The following is a 19626-nucleotide window of genomic DNA, read 5'->3' on the forward strand; positions in this document are numbered from 1 at the left end:
GAATGAAGGACAGATTGAAAAGGAAGCCTGTAAGGACACTGTCAAATAATTCTTTATCACAGGCCTGCAAGCCTAGAGCTGTAGAAGAGCTGCTGAAAAAGCACTTAAGAGTTAATGTTGTAGGTTAATGCTGCAATCAACGATCAAGTCCTGTGAATTCACATGCCTAAGGAACAGTGGTAATAGGGTGCAACTTCAGCATAACCCTAACTTCCCAAGATTAGCCATATCCAGCTGTTCTCTACACTATAAGGTAAAAAGATCGGTAAAATTTATATAAGGAAGGAATGTGGCCAATATCTGGTGCCCGCTTCACCACTTGGAAAGAAGTTATACCTTTAACTCTAACAGGCACACAATATATTTGAGATGACTTTATTTCTTGATTTCTCTTGTGTACAAGTGTGATTGGTTCATTCAATTGACATTTCAGACCAAGCCCATTGGTACTACAACTAAAAAAATATGAACTAGAGTTTTAATGAAATGACGTCTCCAGGAAGATACTGCAGGTGCTGAACGATGCCACTGATTAGATAGAAACTGCATCCTGAGATTTTTCCTTCACTTGCCATGGGATGCTCCCAAAGCAGTGATAAGGAGCAGAGCTATCTCAGTAACACTGATGAATAAACAATTAGCAAATCAACAACTTCAGGCTCAGCTGGAAAAAAATATAGAATTGTGTCTTGGGTCATAACACTATGGGAAACCTTATGAGAATTGAGAAATAAATTTAATTAGAATGAACAAATCAGAGTATGCAATTAGAACACATTAAGTTTTTATTAGGAGAAAGTCAACACATCTGATAATGCATTAGCCTGGCTATTAAAAAAAAAAAAAAATCTGAGAATTGAAACCTTCAGGGATCGATGTCCATACTACCAAAGAAACACAGTCTGAATTTTTTGAGCCTTTATCAAAAACATACCAGTCTGAACAAAAATAGTATGTCTCACAAATAAAGCCTCTTACTTTGATTTTATCTATCTTGTCCACTCAAGAAACTTAAAATAAAAAAATCATATACATGGAGGTAGGATTGACAATCAAAACACTGACTTTAGGTAAAGTGGTAGGTGTGGATGGATTCTGTATCAAATCCTGTGAAAACTTTCCAGAAAAACTGACGCCTGTGTTGCCTTAGGTATATAATCATATTTTGATTGCTAACTCTCCCTACTTGATGAATCATTGTAATCCCAAAGGAGGGAAGGCCAGTTGATGATTGTAAAAACTACAGACCAATCTCCATCTTTAATGCAGATGTAAAAATCCTGGCTCAGATAATTGAAACCTAACTGGATATGGTCATGAATGAACTGATTCACAGAAATCAGGCCAGATTTGTGAATAGCCATCATGGTTTGGACAATATGAGAAAGTTGTTGAATTTACTTCAATCTGTCTGGTTGAAACCTCAACAGAGATTTAATAATCTCTCTCAGTCATGAGAAGGTCTTTCAGGAAGTAAAGTGGGACTTTAATTAGAATGCAGTGGATTATGACCACTTACCATGGATTCATATCTTCGACATTCCAACTCAGAAGAGGAACAAAACATGGATGTCTCCTAAACATGGATGCCTTTACATTCAGCCTCCTTCTGGGACTGCTGACATGTTGAATCAGGTTAGTTCTCTACTCAGATCATTAAAATTGGAGAAGTGGAACACAAAGTTGCTTTATATGCAGAATATAGCCTGCTATTCTTTTCCAAACCAGCTCAGTGTGTTCCATATGTACTGTGGGTAATTATGGCATGTGGAAAAATATCTACATAACAAATCAATATGCCAAAATAATTAACAACGGGTTTTGGAGCAGACCCTCAGAAAATAGAGAAAACAATTGCCATATGCCCTTTGTCTGTAGTTACAGACATCTTTAGATACCAAGAGATTCAGCTGTCTTCCACTAGTATTTCTGTTTCATGTAAATTATCTCCCTTTTCTTCAGAAAAAGAACAACTGCCTCATGCACTAGAAAGATCTTGTTATTAGCTTGCTGAAGAGAATGAATGTGATCAAGATTGTTATTCTTCCCAATATTATCTGTCTTGCAACTATTCTCCATATTTGCCTATCAAACAATTTAACAGTTTCCTTGAGAAGCTTGATCTTTTTGTTACCTACTTTTATTTGGGAAGATTGGAACCCTCTGGTAAAATGGTCTATCCTTTTGGCCTCAAAAAAGATATAAAAAGAATTAGCACTCCCTAATTTTAAAGTGTGTTACTAGGCCTCCCTACTACATTAAAAAAAAAATACTGTCATAGTCCACCAAGCCAGGATCATTGGATCCAAATGGAGAGCAATCTTCTAAATGTGCAGCATTTATAATGTGAACCACTCAATATCATCACCCTTAACCCAGATCAGTTTAGTTGACCATTGTTTTGCAGGTCTGGCCTTTAGAGTCTGGAAAAGAATGAGAGGGGAAAAAGCCATCTCACCTTTCAACTCCTATAGATGATATATTCAGGGAAATAAAGACTATAAGCCCATTTGATTATTGTACTCATCAGTCTGGGCTTATGGAAGTTGCTTCATGTTTTTCAAACTACTGTTTATTGAAAACATGATAAAAATACATTTTTGCACCCTGTATCATCTGAGGACAACTTACAAACATTGCCTAATCATTTACAGAAATGCAGGTCAAGCATCGAATTGGAATATATTTCCAGGTAAAATGCAGTAAATATCAGTTAGGCAGTCATTCTTCTGAGTGGTCACCTTTGTCACTCATGGCTATACTCTAAAATTATCTCCTTGGGGGGGGGGGGATTTTTATTTATTTATATCTGACACTTAAATTATCAAAGTTCAGCCTACCTTTAGATCTTGCCAGTTACTTATAGGTGTTAATTATGCTATTGCCCATAAGTGAAAAAAGTGCCCACAAGTGGGGTGGGGGGAACCTAACTCCTACAGTTTCTGATTGAGTCCAATGACTGAGAAATGTGGTGGTGCTTGAAAAACATTTCACAGTTAAATAGTACAGAACTGTTTTAAAGATACTAAGCCATATTCTCCATTGCCTTGGTTTTTGTGAAGATATTTACACTTTGAAGAGTGGTGTAGTGAATGAAGGTATATGATTTGCTGTAGTTTTACACTCCCCTTACACAATCTTTAGTTACTGTGAAGCCTGACCCCTCTTCTTTGTTCAAGATGCGGAAGTCAGTTATTTACACCAAAATCAAACCTAGTTTATGTTATTAGATTTAAAATTGTGGGTTGTGGCCAATTTAGTATTCCCTTTGTGACTTTTAATATGTAAGTTTACAACTTTGCCACTTATGGAAATTGGACCATAAATAGGTTATAATAGGATATACTTAATTTATTTACTGATGGGAATAAGTGTTTCTAGTTTCATATTGGAAGAAATGTAAGACTTGTGGAGTGTTTTTTGTTTTAGTGGTTTATAAGTTAAACAATGCTAATATGATTTAAAAGGCAATGAGAGCAACTAGCAAAGAAAAAGCATACAGAATATCCTGTTGGATATTGTTCTGTGAAGGGTTAAACTCCAGTGAGCTCTTTAATGCACAGGGTTCATGTCTGTGATAGTCATTATTCATTGATTCCAAGGTCAGAAGAGATCACTGTAATCGTCTAGTCTGATCTCCTATGAAACACGTGCCATAGAACTTCCCCCAAAATAATTCCTAAACTATATTGTTTAGAAAAAAATCCAATCTTGATTTTAAAATGGCCAGTGACAGAGAATGCACCACAACCTTTGGTAAATTGTTCCAATAGTTAATTACTCCCACTGTTAAAAAATTATGTCTTACGTACCCCAGGGAAGTTGTGAAGTGACAGTTTTTCTATTCAGCTGGACTCTCCTATTAAACAACAACCTCGGACAAAGCAAGAACAATTAAATTTTCTCCATACTTTTTTTTCTTTTCTCTCAGGTATTTGTTTATCTTATCTTTTATAAAATTCAGTCCTGCGACACTGTGGTTCTACTGCATCATGGACATATAAATGAATATATACTATTCAATAGGATCCTGAAAGTCTGACCTCTTACAAAAAAGGAACTTGTTGAAAAATGTTTTACAATTTATTTTCTTTGTATTCTCCGTGTTTTCAATACCTTTTAAAATGATTTAGAAGATGAACCATTTCTCTTTGGAATTTTTCTTTTTATCATACTTTGATTTTTTTTTCTTTTTCTCTTTCATGTAGTTCTGATGGATTTTGGCTTTAACGTGATTGTTTTGTGCACTAGCACAATCAGTGATGCTCACTGTATATAAGAAACAGAAGGCAAACTCCCATAAGTCTGGGCAGTAGTTAGGCAGCTTTGAAAATTCTTAATTACTGGTTATCTGTAGCTGCAGAGCCAGCAAAGGGAACACAAACCAGTGTTTTGTATTGGTTTCAACTAATCAGGGGCTATTGGTTTTTTTACAATTTTTCTCTTGTCACAAAGTATTGGAAAAATGTTTATTTAAACAAATGTATTTTACAATCTCCAGGGCATTTCTTAATGATTTTAAAGCAAATACAAATTTTGGCCTACAATATTTTACTGTTAATTTGTTGGCTGTAATTAAATGTAGAAAAATGGTTTAAGCTGGTAACATGCAACAAATTCTCGTGGAAAATTCTTGGCCAAGGAAGTGGTGTAATCTAAACATCAACAGATGTATGCAAAGAGAAGGAATAATAATATTAATCTTTCATGCCCAAGCTAGATAAAGGTAATACATTTAAAAAAAGCCAATCATTGGTGCATTACAAAGACTGTTAATATGAAAACCAAGAGTAAAGTAGATGATTTCCCAAACTATTTCACAGTTAGATAGTAGGCTAATGAGTCTGCTGGCATTGCCAACATCAAAGTATTTTGTAAGGTTTTAAATAATAGGGTTGCTGTCAGGATTAAACTAAGAAGTTTTTTGTTTATTTTTTTAAAAAGTTAACTATTACTAGTAAGGTCTTTATCACAAGAGTAGTTTTTTTCCAGAGGAGTAGTCAGTGGAAATATTCCTGTGATGAAAATTACTTGTACATGTGGTTGCATGGCAGGACCTTGAGATAATTAACTCTAAAAGAATCTTAAAAATCTAATTATCTTTTCATCACACATGCTCTTAGTTCAATCTCTGCTGATCTTGCATCATCAAAGTCAATGGGAGCATAACTACTCCCTCTGCACTTCACTCAGCATTGACAATGAAAATAGATTAGTCAATTTCACCTTTTTACAGTCTTTGGTCAATCAAGTATATCAACTTCACAGTCAATATGATGTATGAGTTTTCATGCAATAATGATATAATGTTTGAGTTGCAAATATTGTAAAGGAATAGTCAAATCAAAATTTTAAAACACTCTTTGAAACTTTTAAAAAAGTACATGAAAATATTATTAGGGGATTTTAATGCCTTTCACCTGTAACACTTACATGTTTTGCCTAAACTCATGTATTGCTTTTAAATATTCAAGGCTTCCCCTATTTACTGTGGTTAACTGTCTATGTGAAAGCATTTCCATTATTCTGGGAAATGTAAAACTAAAATTCACCACTATCTGTTGTAATGCAGAAAGACTAGGTAGGTGAGATAATATCTTTTATTGGACTAACTTTTGTTGGTGTAGGAGACAAGTTTTGAGCTTCACAGAGCTTTTCCTTAGGTCTGGAGAAAATAACCAGAGTGTCTGAACTAAATACAAGGTGGGATAGATTGTTAAGCATAAGGCAGGGGTTCTCAAACTGGGGGTTGGCACCCCTCACGGGGTCGCAAGGTTATTACACGGGGGGTCGCGAGCTGTCAGCCTCCACCTCAAACCCTGCTTTGCCTCCTGCATTTATAATGATGTTAAATATATTTTAAAGTGTTTTTAATTTATAAGGGGGGGGGGTTGCACTCAGAGGCTTGCTATGTGAAAGGGATCACCAGTACAAAAGTTTGAGAACCACTGGCATAAGGGTTTCACATATACTGTGGGAGACCACTTACAATGAAGTGGGCAATTAAGGGTTAGCAGGCAGTAGGGTGTATTGCAAATTGTCCTAATGAGCATGAAATCAGTGTCTGTTAAATCCATGGGTTTTTTATTGTCCAGGAGAGTTATGAATTTAAGTTCCCAGCCTTGTCTTTTGAAGGAGTTATGCAAATTTCCTTTGAGAATGAGAACTGAGCAGAAAACAGTCATCTGATAATGGCTAGGCAGGTGATGAGTTGTGATTGCTGCTCCTGATTGGCTAACATTTTGCACTTCCTATTATGTTTGAAGTTTTTTTTACTTCACTACTCAACCCAGTCTTATTGTTTGTCTCATATACCTGTTATGTCTTGTATTTTAGACTGTAAGCTCCTTGAAGCAGGGACTTTCATTTACTATATGCTTATACAGAACCCAGCACAATAGGGCTCTGTTTTGGTTGGATTTGTAAGCAGCATAGATGTTCAATACGACTAATAATACAAATTAAGCTTGAGAATAAGTAGACAAAACATGTTATGGCTCCAAAGGCATTTTGTTCTCCTGCACTTCATTAATTGCTCTGTATTGTAAACTTTATTTTATAAATTCAATACTTCAGGAATTTGAAAGAAAATATTAAAAACAGAGTACCACATTGTGCTCTCCTGTGGAAATACCCACTCGGGTCCCAGGAAACTTCATGAGGTGAACCTTTCAGAGTTTGTTCCAATCACTATTACCTCTATTGAGTCTTCTTCATAGGCAGCCACACTGCCAAGCAAGAGACAGGAAGGCTTTTCATTTAGCACTGAGGGTATGTCTGTGCTGCAATTAAACACCTGCAGCTGGGGCATGTCAGCTGACTCGGGTTCACGGGGCTGTTTAATTGCAGTCTAGACTTTCAGGCTTGGGCTGGATCCTGGGCTTTGAGACCCTGGAAGAAGGGAGGGTCCCAGAGCCTGGCCTCCACCCCAAGCCTGAACCTCTGCACCATAATTAGAAAGCCTCGTAGCCCGAACCCTGTGCGCCTGAGTCAGCTGACATGGGCCAGCTGCAGGTGTTTAATTGCAGTGTAAACATACACAGAGAGGCTAGTCTTCCTTACAGAAGTTACAGGGTGTTGGGAGCAGCCTTCCCTGGCTTCCACAGATTTGGACTCCAAGTACTTTCTCCAAAGAGCATCATTAACACTTGCACAAAAAATCTGCAGGATCCAGAGGAAAGCATGCTGCAGAATGAAGATGCTGCCTACTCCTCCTCTTCTGCCCTTCAGAATCCCAACCCAATGGAGTTGGTGGGGGGCGGGGCAGAGGGGCTTCTAAGAGGTGTCTTTTGTTAATGTATTAATTTGCCTGAAAGGTATAAGGCATGGCAAATTTTGAAGCTGTATTGCGATTATTTTTATATGTTGAATGTAGTGAGAGAACAATATTAATAAGTCCTTCAAAAATTATTCTTCAGTGTTGTATGAAAAAATGCTGACACTGAAAACAAATAGAAATAGAGGCTGCTTTTAAGATAGGGTCTGGGAGAAAATTTAAGGTAGATGCAAGTAGAATAGAAACTGCTACAATATGCTTTTGAGAGTCAGGAAAAGATCATGTAGTTTATTGAAACACTGCTTTTTTGGCAGTGTGTGAGCAAACCACAGGAATCAGAAGTACCCAATGGGTTTTACACAGAGACATGTAGTTGTTAGAGTCTGCAATAATAGGTCAGATCAGTAGACTAGTACTGTTACTGTTAGGAAAAGTATTTGTTTCCTATGGCTTTCCAGAAAGAATGATGTCAGGCAAAGAGACTTAGTTTATTGGAAAGGAATTTGTAACAGTTATTAAACTGAATAATGTGAATTGTTCACACAGAGTATCTTGTAACAGCCAAGCTTCAAACCAGCATCAGAATGAAGATTTATCTGGATTTCACAAAGGCTGATTTTTCAAGGAAAAGGCCCTGGTCCTGAACTTAGTGACTCTGGCTGAAAAGTAACAAAGTACCAGCCCAGCAAAGTCTAATGGAAAATAACCCTCATTTGATGACTCTGATATATTCTTAATCCAAATTTTGACTTCTAATCCTTCAAAGGATAAACAAAGCAAACAGATATTCCTCAATTTACAGGAAGGCTGTAACAGGGAATTGATAAACCACCCTGAGCATCTGAATTACTTATATGGGGCCTGACTCTGCAAACCTTAACTCATGAGAATAATCCCAGTGAAGTAAATAGGACTGCTTGTATGAGTAATGGTTTACAAGCTCTAGTCCACAATTTTATATGGTGATTGCTACTAGAAAATTCCTCATCTCTTTTCTATGTAAATGTAACTCTCTAAATAAATGTCTCATATGGCAAAAGGCTTGACCAAACAGGCAAAACCCATATATGGTAGAAAGGATAGGATCATTTAAGAGTTAATTCCAGTTCTGAAATCAGTTAATCAAAAACCTCTTTAAATACTGTAAAGAAAATGATTAAATTGTATCTATTTCATTTAATGAAGCAAACTGGATCTGACACAGTTGAACTTCCTAGGTGCTTGGAATCCAGATCTAAGTTTTTTTTTTTTTTTTTTTAAGCCCATTTCTGCTGAACATTAGTTAGTTAGTGGGCATAATGCTGATTTTTCTTATTTAGTTTTCATCTGATCCAGAAGTCAGGATTTCTGAAATGATGTTGCTGTTGGTGACTAGTCAACATTCTCCAGTGATATGACGTCATTCCTTCAAATACTGTTTTGGAGGGAAGTATGTACAAGGCAGATGATTATGAAAATATCCAAGATGGCAATGTCCAATGATTCAGACAAACCTTAGAGCTCCGAAGGTCTCTGTTTTAGGGTACGACTCTCTGTTTAGTGCATCTATCATTGTAGTTGGATTAGTCTGAGCCACTGGTAGAAATGATGCTCTTTATTAGTATGTTAGTTACCAAGAAAGAATAGCATAGAAAGAGTAGTTGCAAAGCAAAAGCAGCACCATAAACAGAAATTTAAATGTTCATGTTTCAACATCCTCCTTTTGTCTGTAAAAAGAGACACTTCATGAAAAAAGAAGCATTTCCACCCATGAGTCAAATGGTTAATCAAATGAGAGAATAATAAGTAGATATCTGTTCAGAAAGGCACAAGGGAGTTCTAACTTGCATTCTGGCTGTTTAAGCAGGACTTAATTACGGGAATTTATTTTACAATTAATCAAATATCTGTAATACCTATAGCAAGTTGTGCATAGCATACTATATAAGCTGTTACTCAAATACAAACACTTTCTTAAAGAAGTACACATACATCCTCTAATTTGATCATCTTTTGCATTGTGTTAAAGATTTCATACCTGTATCTATTACTCTTTTCTTAGGTTGGTGGTGTTTTATGTTTTGAATTAATTTATAAAAATAGAGATCTGGTGGTTGCCTTTATAATATAAGGTGTGGAGTAGGAGTCACTTGACAGTTCTCTTTAGTGCCAGCATGTGCACTGAAGGCAGAGGATACAGGTGAGAAATGAGCACCAGGCAAAATTCCGGATGGGAACTCTTTTGTCATCTGTTATAATTCTGGAGCACTGGTAGGGGTCTATTAACTCAGTATAGATTCTGAAGTCCTTTTGTGCTTTGGTCTTTGTTCACCTACATGTTTCTGTGCTCACCTGATATCTATAAAAGCAGCAATTCCTACTGGAAGTAGAAATGTTTCTAAGAAGGTGGATTCAGCACAGGGTTGGATTTACTATCAGTGATAAGAATTTCTGTTTAGAGTTTGAAAAAGATAAAAGGAAAGGATTGAAAAGGAAGTTAGTGTAGTGTTTTGTACCTCTTTATGGTCTACGTTCCTGACTCCTGTGTACCACCAGCAGGGTGGTTTATTTTCTGGAGCTACAACAAAACCCAGTGGCTGATCTTTAATGAACAAGGTACATGATATGTAATGGAGTTTACAGACTGCTCCTCATACCGTATACATGAATTATTGCTCACTGCATATACGATGGACATATTTAGGGATAAATGATAATCAATGCACACACATTGTCTTCAGGTAATATGGCGATATTTTTTTCTGTTGGGATGAGGGTATTACTAATGGTACTCAGTTTATACACAACTTCCACAATGAAATCATTAAATGTCCACAAAGAGAATTTCTACCTTAACTAGAACCCTTTATGTTTCATTTTAAACATGGCCTCAATTTACAAGGAAACAGCTTTGTGATATAGATACACACACACAAATGCACACAGTATATTTGTGTCTCTATACATGCATACATATATAGACATACTATATAGTCATGTATAGATCCATACACACACACATTTTTATAAGCACACGGTATGTTTATCATTTTACAGTAATTTTGTATTACTTATCTGTTTTTTCTCATTACATATATCATGGATATTGAAATTCTCAGTTTAAGTGCGATGAGCCCATCTTACTTTGTATTCATCATACTAAGTGAACAATAAAGAGCAGGTTCAGTCCTTTATAAAACCAGAAAGATTGAATTTAAAACTTCAACTTTCCTCATGATGAATTATATTTGTGTACAGGAAGATGGAACTTCACAATTCAAGTGTGATACCATATCTATTGGGAAAATGGTCCTTGTCCTAGCACTGTGGTATTTTAACAAGTTGCATGGTGCTTGTGATACCTAACAGAGAAGCTGTCAAATCATAATAAACCTTCTGTTAATGTAGCCCCATGTTTGTACAGAAAGTGGAATTAATTGGCATTGTAAATTTAATTTCTATAGTTGCTTCCCGTTCTTTGTTTTCTTTTTATTACTTTTCTGATTTTATTAATAAACTAGCTGTCACATTTCAAACTAATTCAACATATAATGATTGCTTGTTCTGTTTTGTTGTTTTCCAGCTCCCTCAGGCTCAAAAGGTAAACTACTTTCAATCAAATCTTAATCATTCAAAGAAATCACCAGCGCTTCATGTTTCCACAGTGTTGTGAATATGGTACAGTGGCAATCAGTGAAATGGTTCACCATGTCAATGCTCCACTGAAATGGAGCAGCAAGTAACACAGCTGACATCAAAGCCGTGCATTGTGAGCAGCTGAACCACCTGCTGAGAGCTGCAATTCAAACACAATGTAACAGCTAATTGAACAAAATGGACAAGCAGTGACCTGCTACTTGAGCACAACAGGGGAGCCATTTTGTCAACGATTGGAAAATAATAGGCAAACATCAAATTGACATGATTAGCCCAAGTGAACCATCCATGGGCCCTTGCGTTCTCTGCTGGAAGGGCAATGAAACCCATGGCCTTTCACTGGTCCCCATTGTATTGTCTATCAAAAAGCCTCTTGATACATCTAACATAATTTGTCCAAGTAGATTTCATACAGTGTGCTCTTGTTCTTGTACAGCTTCCGCACTGATATGGTATGATACCAGAGTCACCATTGCATGTCAAGATATCACGATGATTGTGACAAAAACATATCGCTTGATGCCTGTTGCATCATTCTTGTATAGTTCACAAATATAATCAAAAACTTCAAGAAAATACAATAATCACCAAATTTAGGATATTATTTTGTGGTTTAGGTGCAATATTATAAGATCAAAGAGTTTAACAGACTTACCTTGAATTGAAGTTCATAACGCACTTTCAGTATGAAAAGTTATTATAACTAATAATCTTGGGTGAAGATGTGAATTCAGTTCTAAATGAGAGATACAGAACAAATGCTCTTTTTAATGAAAAGTCTGTTCAGAACGAATGGACATCCAGAAGCCTGCAAATCTGTAAAAGATTGCTTAATGTGTTTGAATTTATTTCTGTATGATACCATATACATTTGAGATATCCTTATTCAGGGATTTCAAAAAATCACATTTCCAGCCCCCCCGATAACATGCTGTCAGACAATGGGTTACATTCGCAATTGTGTTTTTATTCTCTCACAGTGATGGCAAAATGCACATTGGGCACCGAGTGTGACATATGGTGAAAAATAGGAAATACATAGTTTTGGAAAATTGATGGTTTAAAGAATACTTTGTTTTTAGCTTCCTGGATAAGTGGTAGGAATCAGACTGCTTAACTTCAGCTAGAGTACACCCTTTTTGTTTTCACCCTTTTGTCTGAGTGTCTGTGAAATGTTTCTCTAACAATCTGAACACAGAAGAAAGAGGGGTTACAAGAAGCTGGTTCATAAATACATATCCCCTTCGAGCTATTAAAAATGTTTGGCAGATTGTGTCATGTGATTTTGGGTCATGTGTCCTGATGTGCTACAATGTTGAAGAATCAAATAATGTTCCACCAGAAATTACTATTGTTCCAGGTCAGTAAAAACTACACCCAGCTTACATACAAGACCTCAAAAGCCATTTTTCAGTGTGTTACCCGTAAAACAGATTATTGCAGAATTAAAGCCATATGCATTTTTTGCTAGACTGTGCCCTACTTTCAGGGAAAGGGGGAGGGGGAAGAGGACAGTTACAAATAATCCATGAGGGCTTTTGATATGTCACCTACCAGGTAAGAATATGGTATTTTTAAAATATAGCTTGGTTAACTTTAGAAAGATTATAGGCTTTACTGCGAGATATACTTGTTCCTCATTCTGTACTGGCTGTATAACTTGTGGCAGTCCTTGCCAGTTCCCTAATAAGCTCACAATGAGGCTTTATATTTCTGATTTGTGTAGTAATATCATACCAGTCTTGCCCCCACTATCATGGTTCTTTCCCCAGTTCCCAAATTCACCTGAGTCCAATCTCTCAGCTACTCTCTTGGACCTTTTGCTGCTCTCTTGCACTTTGCAGCACTCTGTACATAAAGGTTACTTTTTGGACTCAAAATGTATCTTTCATGCTGCTCCTCCCAAGCCTATCCCCTGCCGGTTCTTCCACTGGCTGAACCTCAGCAGATGTCTGGTATCATATCAGAATTCCTCTGGTACCCTCATTCTAATTTACCATGCTGCAAATGGAAGGCTAATGGGTCAGTTGAGGGGTGCATCTGGATTTATGGTGAGCCTAAAGCTGCAAGATTAGTTTTTATGACTCTGACCAGCAGCTTGCTGCAGCTCTGTATCAAGCAATGCAAAGTTGCTTGTTGGCTAAAGTAAGTCATGATGTGAAATTTCAGATGTAAATAAGGCTTTGTGGGTAACTAATTCCGGTGCTTTTTTCCCATTACATGCAAGACAAGAAAATGTTTAACATCCAGAATTCTTTTTAGCAAATCAAGTCATGGTGAGCACGTTCCATATCAGGGAAGCCCTTGCTGTTTGCAGGGTGAAGGGGAGCAGTACAGGACTGATGCACATCTTTATGAATGACTTAGTCCCTAGTGCACATGTTCTCCCATATGATGACTGAACTTGTACATGGTTTTTGTTGGAATCTGTGTATACTCTGTGAATGTTTTCTCTATAAACATTTCAAACAGTCCCCTCTCTCTAAACATGCTCACTTTAATCTTTTGATGATCTAAAATAAAAATGTACCACCCAAGTTTACCTTTAGCATTTTACACTCCTTGTAAGTCTCTTGTCAACTTTATAAAATCTTTTGGGTCTTTTTGCGTGTAACAACTTTTGGAGACAGTAAGTGTTTAGTCATTGTTCTATCGACATTAACTACCCCCTTTGAAGCTTGATATATTTTAGTTTGTCTATGGGAATGAAATACAAATCAAAACCTAGTGTGTAAATTACTGTGCTATGCACTGTGAAACTAATTATTGTGAATTCAAAACTGGACTGGAGGTGACATGAAGTGGGTGCAGTTTAAATCATCTATTTACTGTACCGTGATATTTGTCTTTACCAAGATTTTTGTGGTTTTCCCTAAAATGGGAATGGAAAATACCACAAATACAGTAATAAACTTAACTGTTGTAGGTAGTAAAGGTTCTCTTTTTAATATTGGCCAACAAAAAAGGAGAAAGAGGTGTGGCTAGAATGATCCATCAGAGAACACTCCAAAGAATGCAAATAACAATAATTTAAAATAAATCTATAATGTAATCATTTTGCCAAATTTCAAATGTTTTCAGTTATGGATTTCAAAAAATTCTTGGGCCAAATGTTTGTATGGAGGGGAAATGGCATTTTTCTCAAATCCAGTTAAAGGGAACTGCAGCTTTCAACCAGTTTTGAACAGCAATTGATTCACTTGGGCTTCATAGAATAGCAAAAGGCTATTCCTCTTTAATAGCCCAACAGGGTGTTTTGTTTCCTGTTAGAAATAGCTTTACTTGCTTTCTTGAACAGAAACAGCAGGGTTCAAGATCTGTTGTCCTACTCTTGCTGTGATATTTTGTTCTACTTAACTTATATGAAGAGGCAGAAGTATATGAATTAGACACAAAAATGGAGGTAGCTAGTTATAAGAACACATAAAGGTTTTTTAAAAATCATCTAGGGTTTTTTAATCTATTTTCACATAAAAGGAATTGTGTCTCCTTCAAATGTTTTTTTTTTTTAATGTCTGGTGATGTTTGTTTCCCAAAGTTCCTGACAGCTTTCTTTTTTCTTTTTGTGTTATCCTTTAACTTGTGTAAGTAGAGTTTTGCCCTCTTTTATCTTGGTGCTATCATGTTTCAGCAATTTTGGAACATCATTTATCATTCCTCGCCTCATTTACCTTTTTATACTTTGAAGTGTTGAAGCTGTCACTGGGAATAGAAAATTGAAAATTTGCAACGATGCTATTTTCACTGAAATGAATGACTAGCAATTTTAGCCTTTTTATGAAAATTATAAAAGTGAAATTGAATCAAATTAAATACAAAAGAATCATTCAGTAAATATTTACATTTGACCCTGGTTTATTGTTAATTTGATTTTCCCTTTTTCTTATTCTGCATGGGGGCTAATTGTTTTCACCTTTATAATATCAGATATATATAGGAGGCACCATAGTGGCTCTGTAGTAAGTCTACATTGAGATTTGTACTTAAAACAAGAATAAATTGTTGAATTTAGTCTTCAACTTTACCACACATTCTTCAGGGGTTGATTAATTTTCAATAATATTTTTGTGGTCAGTGATTTAGTAACTTTGACTGAGTAAAGATTTAAAAATTAGCCATTTTTGACATTCTCTCCATAGCTCCTGTCACTAAAGAACTACGATCTCTCCAGACTTCACACACAGAGATTTCCCTAACATCCCAGGTCACAATTTAAATGTAAACACAAAAGAGCTATTACCCTTTTCCATAATAGTCTATATAATACAACAAAAAAGCCAGTGGCACTGTCACGTTTCACTAGCTACCTCTGTTCTCTGATGCTCCCAGCTTGTATCGGAGTCTCTGCGCAGCATGTACAAGCAAGATAATCAAGGAGGCAGGCTGAGCCATAAGAGGATATGGAAGTGGAGGAGATACGGGGCTGCAGATGGGGGAAAGGGTTAGGTGAAAGTAGGGCAGTTCCGGGGCTAGAGGTGGAGGGAAGCTGAGTGCTTCTACACCAAGGCATCAACCTTTAAATGTCTCCTATGGGGTTGCTGCCAGGTACTGCTGAGGCAATAACACTTTGGGGAGCCCTTCTAGCATGGATAGTGGTGAGAGAGTTTACTGAGCTCCTATGACACCCCAGTTCCACCTCACTCAAGGCCCTCCAGCACACCTCCATGATACCCCTAGTCATGTTCCCATGCTTCCCTCACATGGCTGCTCAGCCATAGGGGGTACATCAGAGCAGAGCTTCCCTTTCTTTCTCTCTAGGATCCCCTAACTCAAGCTCCCCATCTTCCCACATATACAGGTCAAATTCCCATATGCTGCTCCCCACACTTCCCCACTCACTCCCATGCCCATATAGCCCATGTCCCCTGCAGAAGCCTGCTTCCCCCGTAGTCCCTTTCCCACTATACTATCCCCAGCCTTCCATTCCTGTTTTACTTTTGATATGTATTGCATTCATACCCAGTTTCACAGCCTTAACTCCAACTTCATACTTTCCCCTCTAGAAGTAAGATACTATAGACTTTTGGTATACGCGTGTTGTAGATAATTTCATTTAACCTTGTTGAAGTCAGAGTTCAAGTTGTGTGTTTCATTGTGATTGTGAGGAATTGAATTGAGACGTGGTTTCTTATATGTTGGGATTGAAAAGAATGTTATTGTAGAGCACATGAGTTTAAGAGTGTGTTTTGGTGGTAATCCATGTGGGTCCACGTTGATGTGAAGATGAATCTTGATTTCCTGAATTTTTAGTTGTTGTGTGGAAAAGGAATACACTTGAGCAGCCATTTGCACAACTGTTAATTTAACAAAGTTTTTCCTTGTATGGGATACATATCAATGCATGCATATTGTTCATCTTCAATGTAAGGCTCTCCATTAGAAGGCTATGCCAACTGGTACAAAAATACTACAATAGACTTCTTGCACAATAAGAGTGCACTTCAATTGTAAGCAGGTATTCTTCTCAAACCCATTAAATCCTGTGCTCCTAGAAGTGGTCTTTTATAATAACAGGAGGCAAGTTACCTGATAATGATCTTAAGCATCTCTTTAATGATAGTAATTGTTGCAAGAAATAGTTATTTTTGCCCTGTTATAAAAAGCTCTATAACATGGAAAATGAAAGCTGGATAGGAGCAGCATAGTATCAGTTAGCGTCTGAATTATATTATCTTTTGCTTTGGGCTTTATGGATGTATTCTGTAAGTCATTTGAACAGAGAACAGATATTTTGTTATTACAAGTCTAATAACTCATATACATGAGTGCAAGTAAAAAGTCCCTCAAAAATTAAAACTTTTGAGAAAAGTGGGTGGAAAATATTCTGAAAATACTGATGTAGCTTATGGTTTCCTCAAAAACAAGCTATAAATTCTGAAAAATACTAAACAACGAGCAATACAGCTTTAAGATCTGATTTCCGTCCGCCCCCTTCTGAGGTCTAATTATACTTTATTTAAAAAAAAAAACAGGATTACCCCTTCAAAGTTCCTTTTCATTTAAATTATTTGTATATTGTTTACTTCATATTCTTTTAATCATTAATAATAATTAGGAAATGTACATGTCTTGTGAAATAGAAAAATACCCCTTCAGAATAGCAGTTAAAATGAAACAGTACTGTGTCTTCCTTTTGAAAATCAAAGGAACATGTGAAAAAAATCTGGACTTTGTTATTGTCCTTAACTTAATTGTTCTCACATCCCAAAAGACAGGCACACACCCTTCCCCTCCATTTCTAATGGGCAGATTTATTATAACTGTTACACATACCATATTATTCTCATTAATGTGTTATCAGCAACAACTACAAATAGTGGCAGTTTTAGGTCAGAATTTGGGGCAAGACAATGCATCCCTCCTTGGCTATACATACACAAGGAAAGTGCTCTGCTTCAGGTGCAGGGATCATTCCTGAACTCCTACTACTGTATTGGAGACTGCTGATGGAAATGGGGCTAGGGAAGCTGTGACATTTTGGACTCCATCCAGACCAGTAAAGGGTTCCATCATCAACTGCTCTATAACTTCAGGGGGCCTTTGTGCTGCATAGCTATGGTTCAATTCTGACATTAGCCTCCCCACAAGCATAAGGCCTCACCTTGGTTCTCACCAGCCTATTTACACTTCTCAGGGTGACGCCAATAGCCCTTCCAAGTTCTTAATTACCAGACACTCAGACCATTCCTTTCTGGTTTGTCACCTCCAAAGGTGTGAAACCAGCCCTCCAGTTATCAGCTCACTTGGGGCTTGGCTACACTTGCGAGTTAGAGTGCATTAAAGCGCCGTAACTCATGATCCGTCCACACTGGCAAGGCACTTAGAGTGCTCTGACTCCGTGGCTAGAGCGCTCCTGGTACTCCATCTCAGTGAGAAGCATAATGCTTGGTGCGCCTCGGGTGAAATGCCCGGGCATCACTGTGAACGAGGTGTTGCTCTGATTGGCCTCCGGAAATGTCCCATAATCCCCTTAAGTCAAGTGACCACTTTTGTCATTGTTTTGGAATCGCTGCAGGAATGCGGATATCAAAGCAAACCATTACTGTGGAATGCTGTGTGTGAGAGAGAGAGGCGGGGGGGGGGGAGGTTTGCTGCTGTCTGAACTTACAAGACAGCATGCTGACATGCTCTCAGCTCCCCCAAAACCCACTCTCTCTCCCCCCACATACACACAACACACTCCCTGTCACACTCCACCCCACTCCACCCCCATTTGAAAAGCATGTTGCAGCCACTTGCATGCTGGGATAGCTACCACAATGCACTGCTCTCTGTGGCCGCTGCAAATGTGGCCACACCAGTGCGCTTGCAGCTGTCAGTGTGGACAGACTGCAGCGCTTTCCCTACTGCGCTCTAGGAAGGCTGGTTTAACTCAAAGCACTCTACATTTGCAAGTGTAGCCATACTGTTGGTTTCACCTTACAAAGTGTAACTAGGCTGGTGAGACCTTATGTTTGTGGGCAGGCTATTGCTATCAGGGAATTGAACCATAGCTGCACAGCACAAAGGCCCTCTGAAGTTACAGGGCAGGCAGTGACGGAACTTTTTCCTGGTCTGGGTGGACCTCAAAACATCACAGAGGCAAAGGAGAAAAAGAATGTGGCACTTAAAACTGTAAATCCAGTATATCTAAGTGTATTATTTCGCAGTCATAATACTTTTGCTATAGTTAGGTTCAGCGATTTATCTGAGAGAATAAGCCAGGGAAATTCTGCTCTCTAAACTGTGTGTCTTGGTTCTAAGCATTCAATGACTTCTAAGCCAAGGAATGCATTTTTCATCCTTCCCCTTTTTAATTTTTGGGGCTTGTATTATTATTTGCTAAGTATATTATGATACACTACTTAATTAGGGCCACAGCTTCAAGGCCCTTGTATAGCTTTCCCCCCAAAATGCCACCATAAATATCTAGATTAGAATAGCCTTCTAGAAGAAGCCAACTATTACTAGTTCTGCTTCACCCATAACCTTCAAGGAGATTATTTTTATGTAGAAGTGATAAAATAACTTAAAAAAAACCCAGGATCCACATAAAAAAGAAAGATACATTTTTCTGCAGTGGCCTTTTAAAATTATTCTGCTTTCTAACCATCATCCAAACTAGCCTAGCTATTATGGGACCAAAATATGCCTGAGATAGTTGGTCTATTGTAAAACCACCACATCTTTGTTTATGTGCTTTAGGATTAGGTATAGCAAACCAGTGTAAAATAAATAACAACCAATGCTAAACTTCACCCAGAACTTTAAACGAACTGAACGCAGGCCCTGAAGTGTATATTTTCTTACTATACCCCTGTAATTCTTAGTTTCAGTCAGAAACTGAAACACCATGAGTTAAGCTAGGAGTATGGTAAAATATACCTGACCCGGCCAAAACCAAGAAATATTGGATGTCTTGTGAAATTTCCAGCGCCAGACATGAGAGAGTTTAAGATAAGCATCTGAATGTGTGGACAGAAGAGGTCCTCCCAGTCTTTGCGGTTTGCCCATCACTACTTAAAGCAGAATCTAGGTCTGTTCTCCCAATCAACTATTTCCATTATATGTGGACCATCTTTGTGTAGATATATGCACATTTCCCCTTTATTTAATTCTTACTGAATCAAAATCCCAACCAACTCTTCCTACACAGGATTTAAATGAAGGGTGATCCTTTTATCTTCTCAAGTATTATCAAATGAACACACACCAGAATGCCTCACAATTTCTAA

At 37.4% G+C, this 19626-nt stretch overlaps 1 protein-coding gene across 1 annotated transcript in view; it reads left to right on the forward strand.

Moving 5' to 3' along the window:
- The window catches only part of CACNA2D3 (calcium voltage-gated channel auxiliary subunit alpha2delta 3), a 729039-nt gene that overhangs the window by 530329 nt on the left and 179084 nt on the right, over positions 1 to 19626 (forward strand). Inside the window, exon 14 of the mRNA XM_065407986.1 lies at positions 10839 to 10856. Coding sequence (XP_065264058.1) covers positions 10839 to 10856 — 18 coding nt within the window. The remainder of the gene's footprint in view (positions 1 to 10838; positions 10857 to 19626) is intronic.

The sequence above is a fragment of the Emys orbicularis genome, chromosome 7 (assembly GCF_028017835.1).
Source record: "Emys orbicularis isolate rEmyOrb1 chromosome 7, rEmyOrb1.hap1, whole genome shotgun sequence".
Classification (NCBI taxonomy): domain Eukaryota; kingdom Metazoa; phylum Chordata; order Testudines; family Emydidae; genus Emys; species Emys orbicularis.